At 40.4% G+C, this 24002-nt stretch overlaps 2 protein-coding genes across 3 annotated transcripts in view; one reads left to right on the top strand and one right to left on the bottom strand.

Moving 5' to 3' along the window:
* The first annotated feature begins 1395 nt into the window (after nucleotides 1-1395).
* Nucleotides 1396-4265, top strand: gadd45aa (growth arrest and DNA-damage-inducible, alpha, a). Of its 2 annotated transcripts, none has more exons than XM_044369121.1 (4): nucleotides 1396-1476; nucleotides 2679-2780; nucleotides 2968-3193; nucleotides 3503-4265. In XM_044369121.1, the coding sequence occupies exons 2-4, from the start codon at nucleotides 2680-2682 to the stop codon at nucleotides 3614-3616; spliced, it is 441 nt and encodes a 146-aa protein (XP_044225056.1). In that variant the 5' UTR covers nucleotides 1396-1476; nucleotide 2679; the 3' UTR covers nucleotides 3617-4265. The 2 variants fall into 2 exon arrangements, with proteins under 2 accessions (XP_044225056.1, XP_044225054.1); XM_044369119.1 differs by lacking the exon at nucleotides 1396-1476 and adding an exon at nucleotides 1901-2107.
* A 4228-nt stretch (nucleotides 4266-8493) lies between these two features.
* The window catches only part of gng12a (guanine nucleotide binding protein (G protein), gamma 12a), a 28812-nt gene continuing 13303 nt past the window's right edge, over nucleotides 8494-24002 (bottom strand). Inside the window, exons 2-3 of the mRNA XM_044368833.1 lie at nucleotides 10763-10870; nucleotides 8494-10612 (exon numbers count right to left, since the gene is read on the bottom strand). Of these exons, the coding sequence (XP_044224768.1) occupies nucleotides 10487-10612; nucleotides 10763-10855 (219 nt within the window). The 5' untranslated portion in view covers nucleotides 10856-10870 and the 3' untranslated portion in view covers nucleotides 8494-10486. The remainder of the gene's footprint in view (nucleotides 10613-10762; nucleotides 10871-24002) is intronic.

Raw genomic sequence — 24002 nt, 5'->3', positions numbered from 1 at the left:
ATATGAACATTTAGCACAAAGTGGGAATATCTGTCATGTTCAATGCTCGGCACAATGCATTATTAATAAACTGTTTTTGAGTGTGCAGCCAAGCTTTTTCTCAGCGAGTTTTCACTGCAGCCACCAAGTGGCAGCATAACATCCCATAACATCCATAGCAGGACATCCTTTCACTTCCGCATATGTCATTTCTTTGTATTAGAGAGTCTGAATGGTCTTCCATAAATCTGTCTTTTCTAGACCTGAAACAATGAATCCATTAATCCATTAACTGTTTAATCTGCAACTATACTGATAATCAATTTATCGTTTATGTCATTTTTCTTTGAGCTTTGGACAGTTTGGGCAGATAAGACCAGATGTTTAAAAACATCACCTTTGGCTTTAGGAAACTGTGATGGAAATTCTTCACTATTTTCTGACATATCACAGACAAAACAATTAATTGACTTATTAAGAAAATAATCATCGGATTAATTGATTTGGAAAATTTGTGTTAGAAAATAAGCATTAGTTGTAGCTCTGATCAAGTCCTCATCATCCAGATGTTACCAGATTTGAAGCGTACTGAAAACTGACATTCACAGTGACCAGGAAATTAAAATAAAATCAAACACTGAGCAGTGTTGTTGAAGTTACTCTTTACAATTGTACGAAGTGTCACAGACTGAGTTACAACAAAACTATAGCTTCAAGTGAAAAAAAGATTTCGGAAACAGATTACAAACTTTATGAATCTGCAAAGTCATATAGCAAAATCAGATAACATTGATTAGATGAATACTGTGTAAAGGGTCTGCCATGATAGGCTTCTTAGAAACTGGTTGTCCTGACACAGACATATTGCAAATAACTGTATTTTTGAAATATATATATACTCTAAGATGCTACCCCAATTTAATTGCATCACATGCAATTTTCATATCTAATTCTTTATTATAACTTTCTTTTCCTCCTTATTTGTGACTATTTTTGTCTCAATACACTTTATAGTTACTGTTTATGTTTTGTTTTCTAACATAAGTTTTTCTTATTCATGTTAATCTTTGAGGCTGGATTTATTATGGACCAGACAAAATCAGGAAGTGTTTCCATGCCCCAGGTGACCCCAGCTCTGGACATATTCATATATATATTCAATTCAAGAACATTCAATACAGTAAATTTAAAAAACGTAATTGCTTATAACTAAATGTAAAATAGCAATAAATAAAGGATAGTAAAGAATATGTAGTGTAAAACGTCGTAGCCAGGGGTGATACTAACCATCATGAATGATGCAGGTGTGGTATTTATAGTGGTTCGCTCCACGCGCCAGTCTTTCTCGCGCCAGTCCTTTGGATCTCGCGCGCGGTTTCGGTAGGTTTTCGCACGCTCCGCAGCGGACCAATCAGCGGCCAGTTTTCCTCCAGCAGCGTCCCGTTGCCATGCAGTCACCCAGAAACCTGCCCTGTCCTGTCCTGCGCAGCAGCGAGGGTGAGTCCTGCAAACAAGTTATTCTTTATATTATATTATTAAAGGGATGAAGACATTAATACAGTGAGCAAAAATATATTTTCATATGTCTATAATATATTTCAGTGTAGTTTGAAATTTAATTTCAGCTCACTGTGAGCTTAATAAGCTAAGGTGATGAGGGTGTTTGAGTTTTAAGTTTGGGGATATTCAGCGTTAGCCACAGTTGTGTACATGTTATTATAACGTGGCAGAGGAGTGTTGCAGGCTAATGAACTGATTTTATATTTGTCCAAACGTCAGAGGCCAGCAAACAGCTGCAGTTACGGTAGTAACCCGGTTGGAGACAGACACGCCTGTTGCTGTGTGTCCGTCCAATCCCGGTCAAGAGTCTACAGGAGAAATTAGCATAGAACCAATGATGAGCGCTATGTAAATGTCCTCCTGACTCTCATTGTCCCAGACGGGTTTAATGTGAAGCTGCCAGATTTATCTTTCAGTTGCAGCACAGTGGACGACAGATAAAGTGCATGTTAGGTCGAGAAGATACCAGGATAACGTAACAGTACTGCACTATTTGCTCTAAAGTGGATTTGGATTTTATGTACAACATGACATTTGAGGAACTAAGTGGGGATTATTCTCAAGAAAGGTAACTACATGCATTATTATGATAACTCTTTTTTCTAATATTTCAACTATAACTAATGCATTTTTACATTATCGCCAGCACAACGTTACTATTGTGTCTGCGCTGCAACATTACATGCAATAATCAGACTAATGCACGATTTAAGTAATTTCAAAGCAATTTGTAGTGTAACTAATAACTGTACAGTGTCTTAACAGCTAACTGTTAACTGCAGATATTACAATGCAGCTTTGTCTGTCCACTTTTCGGTAAGTTAGCTAACGTTTACTCAGCGCTGCACGCTGGCTTTAGGTGAACAAAAAGTATATGACTACTTGACATGTCAGTCCCAAATACGCTTCTTTACTTTCCTTCAGCTGTCAGAGAGATTTTAACCGCAGAACTTATGACAGTTGACGTTTTACGTGGCGAAACTAACCTGTGCATGTCTGTCAGTTGTGTGTGTGTGAGACGATGCCAGCTGGTTAGCTTGTAGTCCAGCTAACGTTAGCTTAAAAAAAAGGACGGTGAAAACTTTATGAGGCTCCGTTGTAACGTCGTTAACGGTCAGTTGTTTGACTCTGTGTTGCAGAATGGATTCAGTGGCGAAAGCTTTGGAAGAAGTCCTCACTTCTGCGATACCTCAGGGCTGCATTACAGTTGGGGTCTACGAGGCAGCCAAATCCCTCAATGTGTAAGTACAAGGTTATTATATCACAGAGCTACTGGCTGCTGTTAGAGGTCTCTTGCAGAGTTAAAACATCCTTTTATATACATATGTGTGTGTAAACTTTTGTTAGATTTAATTATGTCCAGCATGACTTATACCATGCTTTGTCAGAAAAGTAAGAGCCTCTATTGTCTTTTTCTCTCCTCTTCAGAGACCCTGATAATGTGGTTTTGTGCATCCTGGCTACCGATGACGAAGATGTGAAAGATGTGGCCCTGCAGATCCACTTTACGCTCATTCAGGCCTTCTGCTGTGAGAATGACATCAACATCCTGAGAGTCAACAACACCCGGCGCCTGGCAGAAATACTGGGTGGAGGAGGAGGTGGAAAACAGAGCGGGGGTGAACCTATGGACCTACATTGTGTGCTTGTCACTGTAAGTATCTGTTCTTATAAATCCACATGTTTATATGGCTACATGAATGTTGTTTTGTTGTGATTTTACACGAGATGTCGAGACATGTGTACATGAGTGAAACTCTTATTCAAGGGAGAACTTGCCAGTACTTGTTCTTGTGCATTTGGTAAACATGTGCATGACTCCTCCCTCATATGACTTCTGAGGAATTTCAGTACCTTGTATTTGCACACAAGCAGGAACTGTTTTAGATTAGTGCAGTACCAACCAAATTAACTGGTATCTCTGCATTTTAGTCATTTATCCTCTTTCTATTTATATTTCCAGAGCCCACATTCCTCATCTTGGAAGGACCCTGCTTTGAGCAAAGTGAATTGCTTCTGCAGAGAGAGCCGATGTATGGACCAGTGGGTACCCATCATCAACCTGCCCGAGCGATGAAGTTTTTGCAGCGAAAACCTGTGAAAGGACTTGTATCTGCACAGGAATGGACACATTACCACCCAGAGATCAAATTCCAAAGCACTGCTGATGGGGAAAGAAAAATATGGAGGAAAAAAAAAGACCCCGCCGTCTACATGGGATGTATTAAAAAGAGAAAAAAAAGCAGGGGTGGGGGTGGATTTCCACTTGGACTGGACTGTTTGCAGTTGCGTCTGTCAGTTTTGGCAACCAAGATGAGATGGCGAGGCACTTGTACCGTCTTGAGGTGGACATTTGTTTTAAAAAAAAAAAAAAAAAAGCATGTTTGCTTTTTAATGTGAAGCTGGACACTGTACAGAAGGATAATATCATGTGTTTGTTGGGTGAAGCCTCTGTGACGAGTCAGAAAAGTGGGGAGAAAACCAGAGAATGGAGCTGTTGAGTGGACCAAGGCCTCGGCCTCTCTGCAGAAACAAAGCACTTGTTGAAACACTGGACCTTTGCAATTTCACTTATTTGATTTCAATTGTTAATGTTGACGTTGCTATTGTCATAATTTAAAAAGGGAAGGGCTAGACATCCAGTGAAGACATTGTGTGTATTTAGTGTTTCCTATGCCAGCTGGTTTTTTGCCACAAGTAAAAATTGTTCTTTTGTTACAATTTAAGTTATTTCTAATGATATTTAAGTGTATTTATGTTTCAATTTTTTTACCTTTAACTACTTGCAAAGTCTGAATGCAAAACACACACATGTATTGCTGTCAATAAAAAAAAAAAAAAAAGTATTTTTGGAGCCAGAACTACACGCGTTTTCGTTTCTCATTTCTGGAAATTTAGCAGAGCCGAACTGAATTCTGACCTTTAGCAAGCAGTTGTAAAGAGGAGTCACGTGCGGATCACAGGGGTCATGTTGGCCTCTGTGGCCTCGGTGCCATCCCTGAGCTGAAGAGAACAATAATCCTCAGCGCTCTCTCTGCACAGGCTTCTGCCTCGGTCAGCAGGACCATGTTCATTCATCCAAACTGTTTCCCTTTTCACCAATTCTCTGCAATTTGTCGGGCAGTTTAGTTTGCGTTTTCACCAGCTGACTTCCTAGAAAAGAGCATGTGACAGCTGCACACATGCTGCACAGTGAAAGGGGGAATATGGACACAGTATCTATATTTCAGATATGTCCATACACAGAATATTCGTAACAGAACAGTTACGTGTGCATCATGTAAGTCACATTCATACAGTGAGGTTACATCAGGTGTTTTCATGCTATTTATGCTGCTGCCCTCGGGACCTGAGTATGTGGTGTCTCACTGCAGAGCACATGACTGGAACAACTTGGAAAATTTTGTAAAGGACGCAGTGGCATGCAATCTGTTGTGCAAGAGCCGGTCTAAACTGCTCCTTCCACTCCCCTGCTCCTTTCCTTTTCCAACTGTGTCAAACACACACACGCAGGCTGACGCACCCACACACAGGTGATCTCTCTCTGGTGTTGAATGTCGGTGATGTCACTAGGATGATTGAAGGCAGGCAATCCCCTCTGAAAGTGCAGAGTCACGATCAGGAGAAGTGAGTGAAGGCAAAGGCTGTCCTTCGGTTGCACAATCCAGTTCAGCTTTTCATGTGAGAGGCATCATGTGACAATATTTCATATTACAAAACAAAAATCCTTTATAAAAATCTGGCAGATAACATCCATGGTAAAAAATGATTATACAATGTTGCACCATTTATTTTTACTCTACCACTATCGTCATTTGACATAGTTTACTTGAGTAACATCGCTATTTATTTGTGTGTTTGCATGTTTCCTCCCACAATCCCTGCAGGATAGGTGAACTAGAAAAGCTAAACCCTGAACAGGATAAACAGGTATAAGGAAGAAAAGATGGATGGATGAATGGGTAGATTATCACTGCACAGCCTAGTAGAAATTAAGCATATAATACCTACAGTGACACTTTGTCTCCCTATTCACTACACTACCCAGAAGCCCCCACTATAGAAATAAAAAATGATAAGTGAACTTAGACAAGTAAATGCACTTAAAACTATGTGAGGTCAACATGTGTAACCTCATGTAACACACAGGCAGCACCTGACTGATGAAGTCTGTATAATGACAAAGCATTAAGGATTTACAGTTGTGTAAATAAACACTGGTACGTTCTGTCACAATCTGAAAATTATTACAATTTCCTCTAACCAGCTAGGAGTGACACCTGTGTCCACGTGTCCGTCTGCCCTATAAAGTGTCTCCGGCCTCGTGGTTTCAGTTGGCAGTGTGTGAAAGGTTTTCTGGCGTGTGACTGCAGGGTGTGACGCTGACTGATGTAATGTGGCATTGTTGTGATCGAAGGGAAAAGGTTATTTTAAGATGTAAGTGCTGTAATGCCACTTTTGCCTTCCAGTGAAGTCAGTCCAAAATAGGTTGAGGTTTGCATTGATGCCTTGTGGCTGCGCTGTATTGTAGGTCAGAGTTCAGATGCAGCTTTATCTGTGTGTTTGTAAAAGTAGAGTAAAATTTGATTTGCACTTTGAATTGTTATACAGTATATGGTGCAAACTGGGAATGTATTGCATAACCTAAGTCTGTGGTATAATGTACAAGGAACTGTGTTAAAGTCCCTCATTGTGCCAAAGATTAAGAACATATAGAAATCTGTGCAATCTTCTGGGTTGAAAGGAAAAGGTAAACATCAGTTTAAGATATAACGATTGCAAAATAAAGGGGAAATTCAGCACTGACATAGAAGTCAGACTGTGCTATTCTCATAATTTTGGTTTGATGAGGTGGCAATGGTTTTCTAAACTGGAAAAATGTGCGTCAAGACATGAACAAATGAAGTTATCAGGTGATACATTTTAGTGTTGGTCCTGTAACTGTGTGGATTAATGGACCTATTGATTGAGATATTCCTCCCAAATACGGTTAATTTGAATGTAGCCATCCCAAAATCACAGTAAAATCTAAATATTCACTAATTACATTCACTATTTAAAACAGAACAGTACATCATTGTAGAAATGTAGTGTAATGTTCATTTTAGGGTGGATTGCCCCTTTATGTTTGCAAGTCATAGTTGCACAATTATGAATTGCAGAGGTGGGAAGAATATTTAGGTCCTTAAGTAAAAGTAGCAATACCACAATGTAGAAATACTCTGTTACAAGTAAAAGTCCTGCAAAAAGTCACAATTCTAGTAAATGTAATTAAAGTATCAAAAATGGAAGTACTCATTACACAGAATGGCACCTTTCAGAGTGTAAGTTTGGGGCCTCCAAGGTCACAAATAATTATATTTTTATTTATTTTATGCTCACAAGTTATTATCTTGTGGAACAATGAAAAAAAAGTTTTTCAGGACTTCAGGGGCTCTCCTGTTAGTTTTGCTGTGGGACAAGTTAGTACACGGCAAAGTTTTACACAACTCCAACCTGAATACATCTAATCAGCATATTTGAAAACTCCTGTGTGGGCATGTAGGGGCCTTTAATCTATAACAATGTATCATATTTTATACGTTGATTGTATGTTTTGAACTGTAGTGCAGTAAGAGGTACAATATTTCTTTCTGCGATGTTCTGGAGCAGAAGTATAAAGTACTATAAATTGGATATACTGAAGTAAAGTACAAGTGTCTCAAAATTGTACTTCGCTACAGTACTTCAGTTTGCTTGCCACTGCTGGTTTTGGATGAATAATGTACTAATATGGTAACTATTTGAACACAACCGCCCACTGGAAATCATTTGGGTTGTTGTCACCGCCAAAAGCATTTACATGGAGTTAAATTTAATCAAGTATCTGTTTTGTGTATTTCTCTAAGCAGCTGGGCCTACCAGAGGAACAGAGGTGCCACTGCAGTCCGCTTCGTCAGCCCACACCCTCACCCTCCGGTCCTCCCTCCCTCCCTCCCTCCCTCCCCTTCCTCTCCCCCACATCAGCACATTCCAACACACTGACACTGTAACTGCCAGGCCAGATTTTCATAGTGAGGCACATGGTCAGTGAGCCGGCCTGCCAGCCAGCCGCTGGCCATATGCCCCTCTGATTCTCACATAGCTGCACAATGACAAACTGGGATTACTGCACAGTCTGTGCTCTGGTGGGCGACATGCTTCAGGCCTGCAGGGGCATTCATGCTTACAGAGAATATCCAGTCTGTGTCATTTGTGTGCATGGCAGGTGTGCGCTGAGATTTTAAAGCGTGCATTATGGTTTTGTTTCACCGTGCGTTCCATCTTTGGTATTCAGCGAAGGTGTTCGTTCAGTCTACACAATGCTAATGCACCTGGTTTTTCCTGCAGCGACATCTGATCTTTCAGTGCACAATACGTGAGAAACTGAGAACAGAAATGCCTATTTATAATTTAAACAATCCTCAACAATAAATAATAGGTGTCAATGTTATTTCATCATTAGCCTGCTTTATGTGTGAGAGCTGTCATATCCAATGCAGTATTTCTACACTTGTTACAATAGGTGACAACAAGTATTATTCCTGTGTGATCTTCCCATTGTGTGCAACTGAATAATTGAACAAGCTGTTTATCCACCAGCTGGCCAGAAACAAGGTCAGACAGACCCAAGTGGCCACCAACAGAGAACGAAAACAGACTCTCAGGCTAAGCACACATTTTCCCAAAATAGACCTCTCTCCAAGAGCGGAAATCAGGGTTTGGTACATTCTATATTTAGCTCTCTTGTGTTCTCTGGTTTCTGACAGCCATGGTGAGAGGCCTGAGGTCTCTCCTCTCCTGAGTCAGATATATATAATTGCTGGGCTAATGAGAGGAAATGGCCCCAGATACAGTGTGGGTAGATCTCTTGGCAGGGTCCATCTGAACAATACAAGCATAAGAACGGGTAAAAAGTATCAAGACAAGCTCAAATCTTCTCACTGTGCAGCACAACACATCTTTATTGAGATATTAGTACAGTATTGTACTGTAGGAATGCTTCACTTAATTAATCTTAGTTAAGTCTTCATACAAAGGTTGGTATATTAATAAAGACATTTATCAAAATGCAGATTTTGACAGTTAAATTAATCTATCAGTGGTACAATAAGGCCGTTACGGAGTTGCTGAATGGACAGAAATTATGACATGGCAGTGGTAATCTCAGCTTTTCCTTAAGAGGCATACAGGAATGATTTATTGCAAGTAAGAAGAATTGACTGTTAAGAGACAATCATAAAAAAATACACTTGGATAATAACACTAGATCTTGCTGATTTGAAGACCTGAAAGTACCCTTTGGAGAAGGCAACAATACCAAAACTGCTGAAAAGCGGAGCACCAGGCAAGTCAAACACGATTTAACATGTTTTACAAGAGACACGTGTAGACAAAAACGATGGCACAATATTGTTACAAATCACTTTCATCCCGCAGATAAAAACATCTGATAGAAACATCTTTTTTTTGTTGTTTTAAAGAAAGTCCTCCCAGTAAGAGTGTTCTTCATAATACAAGGCAAACATAAGTAAGGCTTTAGAGTGTAAGAAATTTTAATTTATACTATCTATTCTGTTTTTGTTAAATTTACCATAGCAGATACGTTCCCCCAGCGAATCACAACATGCAGGACATGTTAGACTGAAGATTGAAGACCTCCACCGACACAAATGTTAGAGTTTAAAGTGAAAAAAAGAGAGCAATCTTGGGAGATTGGTTTCATCATCAATGCACACTACCATTTGTACCTGTACCTACGACATGCCAAAAACACTTTAAGACAACGATGTGCGCGTTCGCTTGACTAAGACACTTGTTGTGATGAGCAAGTGGGCGTGGCTCACAGTGTTACGTAACACTTGCTCCTGTTAGCTGGCTGACGTGCTTCAGTGATAGCAGCATCATAAGAATAGCGTACCACAGAATTTTTTTTTTTTATTTTTTTTTAGAAGGAATGGCTAAAATGGTCCCATTCAGACACATATTTTGATGTTTTGAAATGCTGTATCATTGGTTTGGCTTTTAAATATCTTCTTTACACAGTGTTGCCTTGCACCAAATGTCAGCTGACACTTACAGTAACAAAAATATAACTTCTGCACTGCTTTAATGTTACACTGTTGATTTCAAGAGTGCAAATAGTGCCCAGGAGGACTGATAAAGCATTTTGCATTTTAGCTTCATTCACCCCATTTCCAAAAGTGTCACAGCTCTGGGATCATTTTGTCCCGTCGGCTTAAAATCTGAGCAGAGATGATCTTGGAATCTTATTTCAACATGATGATTCATTAAATCAGCTAAAGACAACACTGTATCATGGATGGATTAAATGGGATGTGGATTGTCGTGGACCTGTAAGTGGTGGTTTGCAGAATATTTTATCACCAGATGTTACAGTCCCAAGAGCAGTTACTACCTATCTTAAAACTGATCTGCTGTAAAGGAGCGAAAGGGAAACTTTGGCTGTATGAATCCACTTGTGGCAAAACAGAGAGATAATAACAGTTGCTGCCCAATAGAGATAAAATACAGATGAAGGATCGAATCCATTACCGAGGAGTGCAAGCGCTGTTAAAATATTCAGAGAACAGTATTTGTAGTCAATTATTTAAGCGACATAATGTACCTGACACCATCGCAACTCATGCAGCCAAAGTCTTGTTAGTGGTCAGAGCTCAAACTGACCAGCGGCACCGAGGAGAACAGTTGCAGTGAATACAGGCAGCCACACACACACAACACTTTCTTTGCTCTTTACAAAAAGCTGTTTTTGTGGAACATCGTGGATGAATTGGTGAATTGTTAACAGAACAGGTGAACACATGGTAATGATACGATCACAGTCCACCCCTCGCTCCTCCCAACAAAAAGAATACAGCGACATTAATAAGCAAAAATAAAACACATAAAGGCTAAGTGGCATCCACTACAATATATTGCAGGGTTTTTTGTCCTTGAACGGATTGTCTGAAGCGGGGATGCCCATAAGGAGAGGATCGTTCCTGGCGTGTTCGCTGCAGTAGTTCATAAGGTCCGCGGAGGCCTTGGATACCTAAAGAACCGTTGGATGACAAAGACACAGGGAGGTTTAGCGAGGATGCTCTCATGCATTCAGCCAATTAAATGGTTAACAGCTGGAGAAAAATTAGGGTTTTTTTGTGTTGTTGAGGGTTTTTTCGTTTTTTTTTTTGTTGCACTGTACCTTTATCCTCTCAATGCTCGCCTCTATCCTCAGCTGCTGCACCGTCCGTCGGGCATGGGCGATGTTATTGGAATTGTGAGCTTTCGAAGACATCCTGGGCAATCAACACTGCAATGAAGAACAACAGGGGAAAGCTTGAGTAACACTGAAGAGAAAATGCATCAGGAGTGGGGCATTGATATTGTTTTTACATGTTAAGCAAAGGTATAATAAGGCTAAAACTCATTTACAATGATGCAACAGTTTATTTCTTATTTTGCATTTTTTGTGTCTTTAATGGACAGCTACAGAGGAGAGATGACAGCAAATGTGAGAGTGGAGAGGTTCATCAGCTGAAGCTTCAACTCTCCTCAAAATTATGACCCAATTCAAGTTGGTGACAGTCATGCAACAATGTAATGAACAGACAATAAAAACAATTGTGATCTTATCAAATTGGGAGTGCACCACAGTGATGAAGAAGGAAAAGCCACAGTTGTTTCCAGCACTATGAAGAACACTGTAGAGTTATTTGGAACTCATTTTGCATACTAGATTAAAAAAAGTAAATATAATAAAAAAGAAGGAACATGGGCCAGCAGAGAGAGTGTTGTATTAATATTAAGTTAGTTTGTCAATGATTGGATTGCGTGTGCAGCAGATGAATGTTGTAAATCACACAGCTGGTCACGCAGAAGGAGCACAACACAGTTGGTTTAAAATGGGTCAACAACTCCTCTTCCATACTTCCTCTTCTTCTGCAGGGTTGTTCCCAGAAGTGGCATCATAAACATTTCATTTCATTTGGCTCTGCACCAACATGCGAAATCATTTGTTTAAATGCTTTTAGGAAGTGCAAACATGTGGTGAAAAGTTCCAGTGCATTTTGAGCGGTTTTTTCCCCTCTTTTGTTTATAGAGGTTCAGCACAGAGTCACTCTTGCAAGCATCAAAGCAGTGAAGTACTGCTGCTGCCAGACATGACATTATAATGCCACATTGTTCACATTGTGTGTGCACAATCTGATAGGTGCTAAACTATGACAATCTGACACTGCAGGATATCTTTATAGAAACGAAAAGGTACAGCATTGTAAAGATTTCAGTGTTGAAATGTGTATGTGACCAAGGGGCCAATGTCTGGGTTGGAATAATGATTCTACTTCCTGCAAATCATTTACAGACTGGATGGGAACAAGCCTGGACACATCCTACAATCCATGTGGGAGCTCTGGCTCCAGTGTCTCTCCCCTGCGCTCTCTTCCTTTTATGGCCACTTGTCTGTTTCTCACACAAAAACACACCGTTTTATTTAACATACTGCAAAAAAAACACACAAAGATGTTCTTGTGACACACCTCTCTTTAACCAAAATGTTTCTCAGTAGGGAACAGGAAGCTTCAAGTATGGTTTCTCAGAAATTTCTTGTGAAATCCACAAAAGAAACTAAGGGTTCATTTCCTTAAAAAAGAAAATAAAAAAAAATTGATGTTGTCTGATTCATGTTGTAGCTATTAAATATCCATATTCTTCCATCTGCATATTGTCAGCATGCTTCCTTGCATGCTCCAGTTTTGCAAAAGTACATGCAAGTTATAAGTGCTTTGTAATCCAGCTTCAGTCACAGTAGCTGTAAATAAACAGCATAATAGGAGAAGTAAATGAGGCGGCTACATGTAAATGTGCAACATGCATGAACTCACTGTAGCCATAAACAGCCCTAAAGCCCTCTTTTTATAGCAAACCACAACATGCTGGACTGTGTTTTGTTAGACCCTTTGCCCTTCAGGATGTAGTCCCTCCACAGTAGTTTCTGATGCTGTAGCTGGCTTGTATGGCTCTTTTGTTTCATGAACAAAGATTGTAGGAGGAATACAGGCAAAAGGCGGAAATGGGAAGGGAAGGGAAGGAAAATCTCCATTTTCTGACTTTTACTTGGGAGTGACTGATTAAAGAGTTTTAAATCCAACTAAAGATAAGGAATCATTCCAAAGGAAACAAAGCCAGAAATTGCTCAAAGAGCTCAAATGTTATTGATAACATGAGTGAGACATGAAAGGGTGAACAGTACAATGCAACGTGAACAATCATCCAGAGGAAACATTCTCAGCTTAGTCATAAAGGCGAGGCACGACAGGTGAAGAGGGCAAAAAAAAATCCTTTCATCCATACATGATGAGTGAGGGCATTCATCTTTAGTCTGATGGAGGTCTTTAGAACGAACTTATGCAGGCTGAGTGCCATATAGTTGGTTCTCTGTCAAAATTCAGTGAAGTTATTAGGCAATGACTTCATTTTCATTATGCTGCAACAATAGTTTAAAAGCTTCATGTAAAAAGGACATTTTGATACTTTTTCAACCCTTAAAACACAATTCACCACTGGAAAAGATTGTAGTCATTGTGAATCCAAGCTTTGTAATTTTCTATTATTGTAATAAGGTTTTGATGTCAGATGTCTGCGTTAAACATGGTCAAGTTTCAAAACTTGAAACTCAAAGTTGCCTCTACTGCCTCCTCATGATGACATCAGATTGTTCGCACATGCCCACTAATGGCCATCTATTCCGTAGCATTTATTGCTAAGTTTGTTCAATGGGTTGTTTGCACTGTCCGCTTGCATATTTCGGAGACTCTGGAGCCGCCAGAGGTCTGCAGAGAGGCAGCTTCTGGGAGCTGGCCAATCAAAACAGAGTGGGCTCACTGGGGGGGCTTAAAGAGACAGGAGCTAAAACGGCTTGTTTCAGACAGAGGCTGAACTGAGGAGCTGCATAAAGGGCCAGTATAAGACAAATAAGGAGTTTTTTGAACTGTAAACCATGCAAATTAGTAGCATTAAAGCCCCGGAATATAAATATAGACCTGGAAAAGTGCATGATACATCCCCTTTAAGTCTACAAAGGTTGTGTTTCAGACTCAAAATATACAGTAGATTTCTGGCTAGGTATCACTTAAGTAATCACTTCAGTGACAAGGTCAGTCGTTTATAACAATAATTAACTCCATGACTTCTTTCTCAGCTAACTGGTGATCGTTTCAAGATTTTTGGGGGGGGGGCATTTTTGCCTTTATTGGATAGTGGGAAGTGAAGAGGCAGACAGGAAACAAGGGGAGAGAGAAAATTGGGTATGACATGCAACAAAGGTCCCTGGCAATAATCAAACCAGGGAAGTAGCCTGGCAATCATTTCAATAAATCTTCCGTGGCAATCCTTCAACTAGCACAAAGCTTAGTCAACAACTTCTTTTGTATTCTTGCTTCAGATGCTTTTCTGTGCAGGTAATGTACTCTTGCCTGATAAAAACTGTGACCTCCCGACGCTATCAATGAAAACCAGATTGCATAGTTTATAAATTGTGCAATATGCAAACACGATGCAGAAGCTGCTGATCAATGTTAAATTATTTAGAAATGGATTACTTACAAAAGCACAGCATGCTTATAGACCATGGCACTCTACTAGCACTGCATTAATACACATGACTGATCAATGGTTAACATAATATGGATGACAGGAAACTAGTTGAGACTGGATTTTACTGCAGCTTTTGATGTCATTGACTACATTATTCTTATTGCAAAGCTCAAATGTTATGATTTTTCACCCTTAGCTCTTGCTTTGATGAAGAGTTACCTCTCTGGCAGAACACAGCAAGTATTTTTCAATTGCAGTGTTTCTGACAGCAAAAAAATATCTTGCGGTGTTCCACAAGCGAGTTGCTTGGGTCCACTCTTATTTCCAATCTTGAGAAATGACTTACCAACTGTTGTTAAAAATGCAGATGTAGTTACGTATGTTGATGACTCAACTTTGTTCTGTGTGTCACCAACTTCAGTGGGGCTGAGATAGAATCTACATGTTTAGTTGCATAGCATTACGAAATGGGTGAGAATGAACAAATGAGTCCTAAACATCGCCAAAAATAAATGTATTGTATTCAGTAATAGGAATGTTGCTGCTAACGCCTATGCACTGCATCTCTTTATAGATGGGATACCGGTTGAGCAGGTCACTAAGACCAAATTACTGGGTGTTAAATCAGATAATTTATTGTCTTGGTCTGATCAGATTGATCACATTCTTTCCACGATTGGAAAGGACATTACAGTTTCAAAGAAATGTTCTGCATGTGTTGCATCTTCTGTTATGATTAATGTTGTTCAGTCACTTGTTCTGTCACTCCTGAAGTACCACCCACTTATTTGGTCAAATGCTGCTGAGAAAAATCTAAATCTTGCACAGAACAAAGCAGCCAGATTAACCCTTCATGAGATGCATAAACAATTATCATGGCTAACTGTTGAGGTTAAATTAAAATCTTGTCTTCTGTTATTCATGTAAAATGTTATTTGGAATAATACACCACACTTCTTTTGTGAAAAACTAGTATATACTGTTTTTTTCATGGGTATAATACATGTCAAGTGAGCACTGGTCATCTGGTGGTGCCAAGTCCACAAACAAATCATATGATGAGAACTGTTTATAGAGCTGCTTCTGCTTGGAATATGCTCCCCTTCAACATCAGACAGACCAAAAGTAGATTCTTTTAAAAAGTTACTAGATCAAAAATTGATGAATCTCATATAGATGTTATTGTGGTTTTTGCTGCTTTGGAACCTTTGTTTGTTTTTTTGTTTGTTTGACTGTGTTTTTGTTTTTATTGTAGGTTATGGTTTATTGTTTCATATGTAGAGTCATTTCACTTATTTTCTGATCTTTATATTTGGCTTGTTTTGCCTTTTTTAGTTTACTGATACAGTGTGATTTTAATTATCGTTTGTTTTTATTATTGTTGTTTTTGTGTGGACCCCAGGAAGACTAGTGACCACTTTGTGGAAGCTAATGGGTATCCAATTAAAGAATAAGTACAACAATGAAAAAAAGACATAACATGAGAAATGCAAACAGCCGTCACACGAGAAAAAGACACGACAGGGCTGCCATGAAAGTTACACTTGGAGAACTCCTTCCTCTTGAAGACCATACCTGCAGAAACTTAAGAGCTAATAATCCATGACTTGAATTGAACTCTGCTATCTCAGCTGACAGTGTAAATATCGATTAATTTTCACCAGAAATGTTTGCTGCCAGGAAAAAAGGGAACAGGATTCTTAATCCTAGAACAGAGATGCAAATAAAACCAGGGCAGACAAACTGCACCCTATTGGCTGTTAGCAGCTGCATGGATTCAGGAAAGTGCCCTTGAGCAAGACACAGAAAACAAAAGAAAGCTCATCTGTAGCTGAGCCTGAATCTCTAACATCCCCAAAAGGCCACTGAGCACAGCGAAAAAAAGAGAATTTTCCCAGTGGGATGAACAAGGCATCACAGAAACCTCCACAGCTGTAATATGAGATGGAAAAAAGACAGAATTAATAGTCTTCTACTCTCTGGCGCCAAACCAAGCATGTGAAAACGTAGGTCTTAAATCCCACCGGCACTCAGAAATGATTTTCGCAGGCAACCCATCCCAACTGAGTCACCCCAGTCAAACTGTGCGGCTCCTGTGATGTGATGCCAGCTACTACCAGCACCACCGGTCTGACTGAAACTCTATGGGAGGCCATTGATGTGTGTGTGAGTGTGTGGCATAAGCATTACCATGTACATGCAGGAGCCTTGCAAAAAAAAAGCTACCTCCAAGGATCAGAAATAGACCACCTCATTAGAGCCCACCCTATCACAATACACACACACACAAACACACACACACACACACACAGCAACCAGGACCACCTACTGCACAGAGCAGCACAGCCCTGCTGCTGTGCTATACCTTACACGCACAAACCCACCCGCACACATGCACTTCATTATCCATTATGACTCAGTGCCATTAACATCAACACTCTGAGATGAAAAACTGTGTGTGTGTCTTAGACTGCTACTACACTGCAGCTCACACCCCAAGAAAACTCTTAAATTTTGCTGCTGACGAATACAAACGACATCCATTAAAAGCTAAAAGAAGAGTCAGTCCTGTCAGCTGTACAGTGCAGTATGTGTGGTCCCTTCAGTGAGTTATCAGAAGCTTTTCACGCTGGGGGCAGCTTTTGTAATAAAGCACCGCTAAAATAAACTGCTTTAGGGCTTAAAGTATTGCCGGCTGCATTTTAGACTTGACTGACATGAGGTGATGAGAGGTAGGAAAGGATCATGCTTTTTCCACATCCAAAGCCTTTCATTTAGTTCAACCCAAAAAGACAAGTTAGTCATTTTCAACCCGTCCTTTTGAGGTTTGTAGGACTATTAAAAAACACAGTAAGTTAGCATCAATAAAGAAAAATGATAATAGACATTGTATTAGAATACTGGGCTGGAACTAACAATTATTTCATTATCGATTAATTTGCTTATTATTTTCTTGATTACTGTATTTCCTCAAATAAAAGACTGTAGTCAATTAAAAGCCAGATCTCAGATAATGGCTGGGAGCCGGCCCCAAAACAGGCCAGGGAAAAAACAAGGGTGGATAAACTCCTCGTGCCTGTTATACAATGTGCATGCCAGCGAAGTATAAATAGTAGTTACCTGGATGTAACTCCAGTTCTCCAAGTGCATGCACAGCCCTCTAACCGACCGTCATAGAGAGGGGAGAGGGACTGAAGAGACGTGATGTTGTTAAAAACGGGGATAACAGCGCATATTTTAATAATAACGACGGCAGCAACAAATAAATAAAGGCCTCTCTCTAATATAAGCCTGCTACCAATAAAGGCCTGGTACTCTCTGCAGTGGAGGTAAATAAAGGGCCCCGGCCAGTATTTGAGGAGATACAGTAATCATTTTGTCTATGAAATGTCAGAAAATATTGCAAATTGCCTGTTTTAATTTTGCAGAGCTCATGCTGATGTCTTCAAATGTCTTGTTTTGTCGGATCAAAAGTCCGAAATCCAAAGATATTCAGTTTACAAACACGTATGACAAAGAAAAGCATCAAATCCTCACATCTGAGATGCTGGAACCAGCAAATGAGTCATTTTTCCTTGACAAATGACTACAATGATTATTCAATTATCAAAGTAGAGCATGCATGCAACAGCTGGCCTCATTAGCATGAATCATGAAACAATAGTGAGAAGATAATGACTGAATTTTGATTTTGCTGTGACTTATTCCTTTAACTATGCAAGTAGAAATGGATGCAGAAAGACACCTCACTGCTAATTAAGTGTTTTACATTGAATCAAGGCTAGTCTTCATGCACATGCTGTAGATATAAATGACCATTTACAAAACATAACTTTCTTATCTTCTAAGTTGACATTTTACTGCCTCTTTTGTAACACTTTTGGCAATCCTGTTAAAAACGCCCTGAAACATCAACTGCCTGCCCCGGCGTCTGACTTTATATACCAGCTGACGAGTGAAGAACAGCCAGTTGTGGAAAGGCGATATTTGGAGTCTAGACAGATGTCTGCAGCTTTGAACAAAAGAGAGTTCAAAGACCTGGGCCCCAGCCACAAACCAGTATATTGGTTGTTCTCCCTTGTGTATCCGCACACACGCACACTCTCTCATGTACACCCCTCCCCCCTGCAAACTCTCTCTCTGCAGGCACAAGGTTCCCAGTCTGCAGGCAAAGCTAAAAGTAGCTTGATCATACTCTCGGCTGCCAGTCAGCACTTTTCCAGCTGAATGAAAAACCGTCTCCTGCTACACCTTCAACATGACTCCGTGCTGCAGTTCGTTGATGTTCAGATCAGATCAGAGCTACTGTGCAGTCTTCTTCACTTTACTATAAACACTGACTCGTTCTCACTCGGTTACCGTGCTTATCAAACTCAGTAATCCTCAGTCATCAGTCCTGTTGCTGAGTAAAGTGGGATTGTGTTTATGAGCCAGAGGGAGAGACTCTGCTGAGTTTTTTGGTGTGTGTGAAAGAGAAAGGGGTGAGGCAGGGAGGAGATGGTGTGGGTAAACTCTTGTTCATACTGTGAGAACCACGAGAGTGACATCACTGCTTTCCCACCAGCAGAAAGAACGAAGTTGCTGTTAGTGGGTGGTTTCTTTGGCAGCTTCTGTCATGCAGCTGAAACTAGAAATATCATGACAGTTTTGTTCACCTGGGAAAACAGGGACGATTTAAACTGAAGTCTGAAGATGGGTAGAGGAGTTTCATAAGTCATCTGCACTAGAAACTGCACAAATTACTTCAAATTCTACTCAGTGTGTCAACAGACACAAACAGGGTGTAATGGTTTATGTATTCGTCCCGAACCGTTCAGTCAAAATAGTTCAATAATCCACTTACTCCAATGTGTGGAACAATAATCTCCAGCATGAGTTCAACTCGGAACATTTTGGCAGTGCACCACTTAGCTGTAGCGTGCTTATGGATGTATGCTCGCTGCCTTGGCAAAGTTAGCCTGGTTACCCCGATAACCCATGCTCATGTAGTGTAACTGCCGTCTTTTTTATTAAAATATGTGCCGTTATCTCCATATTTAAACAATATTGTGTCTCCTCATTCCCCTCCTCTCTCTGTGATGGTCGGCTTTTCACTTCAACTTTGAGTGAAGTCGTTCAGAACTATAAACATATTTGATTTCCAACGTCAGACAGCACGTCGTAACAACCAGTTCTGAGTGACCATAAATCATCATAAAACAGCTGTCAGGTGTCCTGACTCCCTGCAAGAAACAGAAAAGTTGTTTTCTTTTTCCACTGCAGCACAACTTAACTGTTTCAGTAATAGTTATGACCAATGAGCCATTGTTGGATGTTTACACTTTTCTAAATAAAGGGCACTTTATTGCCACTTTATTCTCTGACCCATCTCTCCAGTGTTGTTGGCACCAACAATGTGCAGTTTGCATTAAGAGTAGGAAGTAAGCATTATATAAAAAGAAGGCCTGGTTTATCAGCTGCACACACAGTTAAGAAAAGACAGCTGAGGGAAGCAGAAAACTAGATCATACTGTGGTTTAGGGCGAACTATGTTGAGAGGCAGAGCTGCAGCACCACCCGAGAGCGGCAGGTATGGCCGCTGAGATAAGTGAAGCTGACAGGTCCCCGCCCAGGCCACTGGCTGCACACTCAGTACAAAGGGAATACTGGGAAATACAGTGCTCTCTACGCCAGTCCGTGAGAAAGCCAGATTGTGATTGGCTGAAGGGGTATCCATTCTTCCTGTGTAAGCAGAAATTTCCTGGAAGAGCTACAGGGCTGTGCAAAGGTTAATGGAAAGTTGTCCAGGTTAAACATACGGCACTACAAATAACACAACTCTGTGTTATTTCTGCATCACCATGAAAAACTTGCAGTTAAACTTAAACCTCCATACAGTAAGTTCTTGTGCAAACTGCACAATCCTGTAAGTTCTGTGGTTTCGCAGGATTAGAAAACAATCCAGCATACTGTAGCACAGAAGCACAGTGTCTAGACAGAAGACTAGACTGGACTCATTTCAGCAGGATTTCTAAATCCTAAATTCATGCGCAATTACTCAAGGCTCATTCCTGTCCAAATAAACTATGAATGATGCTTTGTTTTAGCAGAAGCACAGACTAGATGGCTGACAAGTTCTGATGCAGAAATTACATGAAGTCAGCCCGGTTTATTGTGAACTCAAACTGTTCAAAAACACTTTGCAACAAAAATAAGAAGCTGCATGTCAAGACAGTTAGATAAGGTGAGCACATCCATGAGATAGCAAGCAAAGTGAGCTAACTAATGTCCTTAAACATGATGATATTTAGAACAGGATTATGTGGACGTACAGTAGCATGTGTGTCAGGGACTCTGCCTGACATAATGACAGATAGCAGTGATAACACAGGGGGGCAAGCAGCACTCTGCTATGTTTGGATTATGCAGAGGCGAGAATTCACATGCTGAAATGAGACAATCTCTCTCTGGGCAATCTCTAATTACAGCACAAAACACACACTCATCTACTTGACTAATGTTGCCTAATTTAGACTTGCAGAGTAGTGCTGCAGCAGAGATTTATTGCAATTCTTAAAAAAAAAAACTCCTGTCCTTGACTTACTCTATCTCTCCTACGACACCAATGAGTCGGGTGGTAAAATATGATTCCTGAACTGCTGAGCAGGACGTTTCAAGCTGGCAGGGTCAGCCATGCTGTTAGGCTATTGTTGAGATTGCAAATCATCAGTTGTGTAATCCTAAATGTGGGTGTAGTGTGGTTTAAGTGTTAGGGGGAATGTAGTGTAAGTGTAGTGTAGGCGAGTGAAGGTCTAATGGACACCTGCAGCAGGTGTAGAGATGGGCCGGCGTACGGACGTCGGATCAGAACACTGAACACTTTGAGCTTTATTTACAGAAACTATCATGGGTGGTGCCTACTAAACGATGAGACGGTGCCCCTGCTTCAACAAGTATTGTTGGGTTGAGAGCGGAAAAGATTGGTCGAATCCTTTACTGACATTTCTGATAATCAGTTAATGTTTTATAATGTGTCCCGCTTCTCAAAATGTGAGGATTTGTTTCATGTCTCTTTTTTATATCGTACATTGAATATCTTTGTGTTTTGGTCTATAGAATGAATAAAAGTTATTTGGTGACACCACACTGGTGAAATTTTTAAAATTTTTAAATTTTTCAAATTAATCCATTAATCACAACAAATTAATTGATGGAGAATAATCATCAGTTGGTATTCATGCAGGTTTAGTAGCACAAGTATTAATAACAGAGAAAGGCTTGGGCTGTGATTTTCTGCAACTTTTTATATCGACAGTCCAGTTAATAGTGTTGTGCATTTAAGAAAGACATGGCTAAATTATATATTTCATATCATCAGACAACCTGTTATAACCCTTCTACATCTCAAGGGGCTAATTCATATGTCAGACAGAGAGAACAAGAACAAAGAAAAACTGCAAGAGGTACAAAGACAGATTGAAAGTGAGAGCAAAGGTTGACAAGAACATGTTTCTCTTTTCCATTGATGTAACTGCCAACCGAACTCCTTGCATTCTTTCCACGGGAGGGGCCGGACATAATGAGCCAATTCTGTACAAGACTTTTGTTGATGCTCAACAAGTATTCAGACACATCTCCTGGCTTTACACACAGGATGCCGGGCGTCTGGGAACACAAAAACAGACTCAGAGGGCAGTCAGCGCCTCAGTGATATCATTAGCAGCTAGAGTATGCACTAAAAATAGCCAACAGGCCTGTATTGTTGCTGGCTACTGCTGAGCTGCTTTCAGCTTCTAACTTCTCCAGCAGTAGCTAACTATTACCAAGCTGAATGCCAGCTGGGTATCATCCAGATTACCAAGGTCTCTGCAGTTTCCACCGAGGTGACTAGGAGCCTCTGGTTCCCCAGTAATGGGCCATTATCAAGCCCAGAGCAGCCCAAAACAAACAGAGGCCTATGGCAGATAATGCCCTTCAGACGTCACTGCAGACGCACAGAGGGTGACATGCAGGAGACACAGGCGACCTAGGCAGAGAGGCTGCCAGGCAGCGTCTCTCTGCTCTGCCCTCAGAAAACAAACAGCATTGTTGTCGAAAACTGCACAAAAGAAAGCTTAGTGCAAACTGAGTGGAGTTTGCTGGAAATGGATGCAGGGAAGGAATGAATGGTGGGGCAGAGAGCTGTAGAAAAAGACGTGTGCTTGCGACTGAGACTGAGAGAGAGATAAGAGAGTGAGTGTGTGTGTGTGTGTGTGTGTATGTGTGAGTGAGCAAGCGGTGCAGCTGTGTGTATGTTGCATTTGGTCTCATGCCAAAAATCTGCTACTGGCGACAGGAACGCCATAAAACTTAAAGCTATTGTGAGTCCTTTGCCTTTCGCCTCAGTCCCTCTTGCCTCTGAAAGCTACTATTCATGACGAAGGCAGAGAGATACTACACAATGGATCCCAACACTGCCCTGCCTATATGGAACAATAAACAAACGTGTTCAGTCTTTCCAGCCTCCACCCCTGAGCTGCTCTGACTACATGTACATTACCACTGTGACAAAAATGGAACTGAGAAGGCCAAAGGTCCATAATGTTGCTAGCTGGCCATCATATGTCCCCTCCTCCCTGCTGGAGCTGAAGTAGGAAGGGTTAAACAACAGCGTGCATGGATGGAATAATTGATAATGGCTTGGACGTCACTCAGTTCATTAGAAAACAACGTAAAAGGTCATAAAGGAGAGTTTGTTTTTCAACTAAAGAGGAAACGGGATTAGTCACAGGGGGATATAAATGGGGTGAAGTGTGTGTGCATGTGAGAAAAATATTGCGTGTGTGTTTGTGTATACTCAATATGTTCAGTGTTAATAAGCAGGCTTGCACTGCAATGATCAAGTGAGGGCAAAAGACTATATATACAAAGAACAATAAAAGTCAGCTCTGAAATCAATAGCAGCCAACAACCTTGTAAAACAGGACAAAGGGATTAGTGGTGGAAAAATGCAGGCGGCATGATTTCCTCTGTCAGGAGGGGTGGAAAGTGAGAGAGAGAGAGAGAGAGAGAAACAAAGAGAGGGTGAGAGAGAGAGAGAAAGCATATGAGCTTTGTATATCATCAGAAAACTTCCACAAAAAAAACCCCTTCTCATTTTAAATAGTGGCAAAAGTCCCCATTGAATTCAATAAAATCTCCTGTTTGGGCCACTAGAAATGTCCCATGCTACTTCCAAGGTAAAGGAGAGACAAAGCTGTGGAGTACCATATTTCATTGTGAGACATGTTCACACAAAGCATTTCTATAAACAACAGCAAGAACAGCATACTAAGAACAAATGGCCGTAAACACATTTAACACGTCACTGTGGAGTTAAACTATTATTAAATTCATTGATTGACAGAAAATTAATTGGCAACTATTTTTGATATCAAATTTCGATAATCAATTTTTTGTTTAAATATTTCAAGCAAAAATGCCAAAATCTGCTGGCTCCAGTTTCTCAAATATAAGACTTTGCTGCTTTTCTTTGTAACATATGATGGTAAACCTTGTGCTTTCAGCTGATGTCAAGATGTCACATTGTGCTCTTGTGATGGGCCTTATTTTCTGAGTCGCTCTCCAAAAGGCTGAGCAAGTATTTAAATTATAATCAGCCAACTTGTAAACAAGTCTGTTCCCTGCAGGGTGAAAACACGGAAGTACTCCAAAGAATCATAAAATGCAAATAAAGCATTGGAAATAAAAGTTGGAAGCAAGAGAACATGTGAGCACCTGCATGCACATTTCAGAGTACTCATATATCCTGTTGCACGAGACATTAGTCAATGTTTTTCCACTGCCTCACTAAATCAGCAGACATTTGAGAAGCTATGCTCACTCTGGTG

The sequence above is a fragment of the Thunnus albacares genome, chromosome 12, assembly GCF_914725855.1.
Source record: "Thunnus albacares chromosome 12, fThuAlb1.1, whole genome shotgun sequence".
Taxonomy (NCBI): domain Eukaryota; kingdom Metazoa; phylum Chordata; class Actinopteri; order Scombriformes; family Scombridae; genus Thunnus; species Thunnus albacares.
The sequence above is the reverse complement of the archived record's forward strand: the minus strand, read 5'-3'. Positions and strand labels throughout refer to the sequence as shown.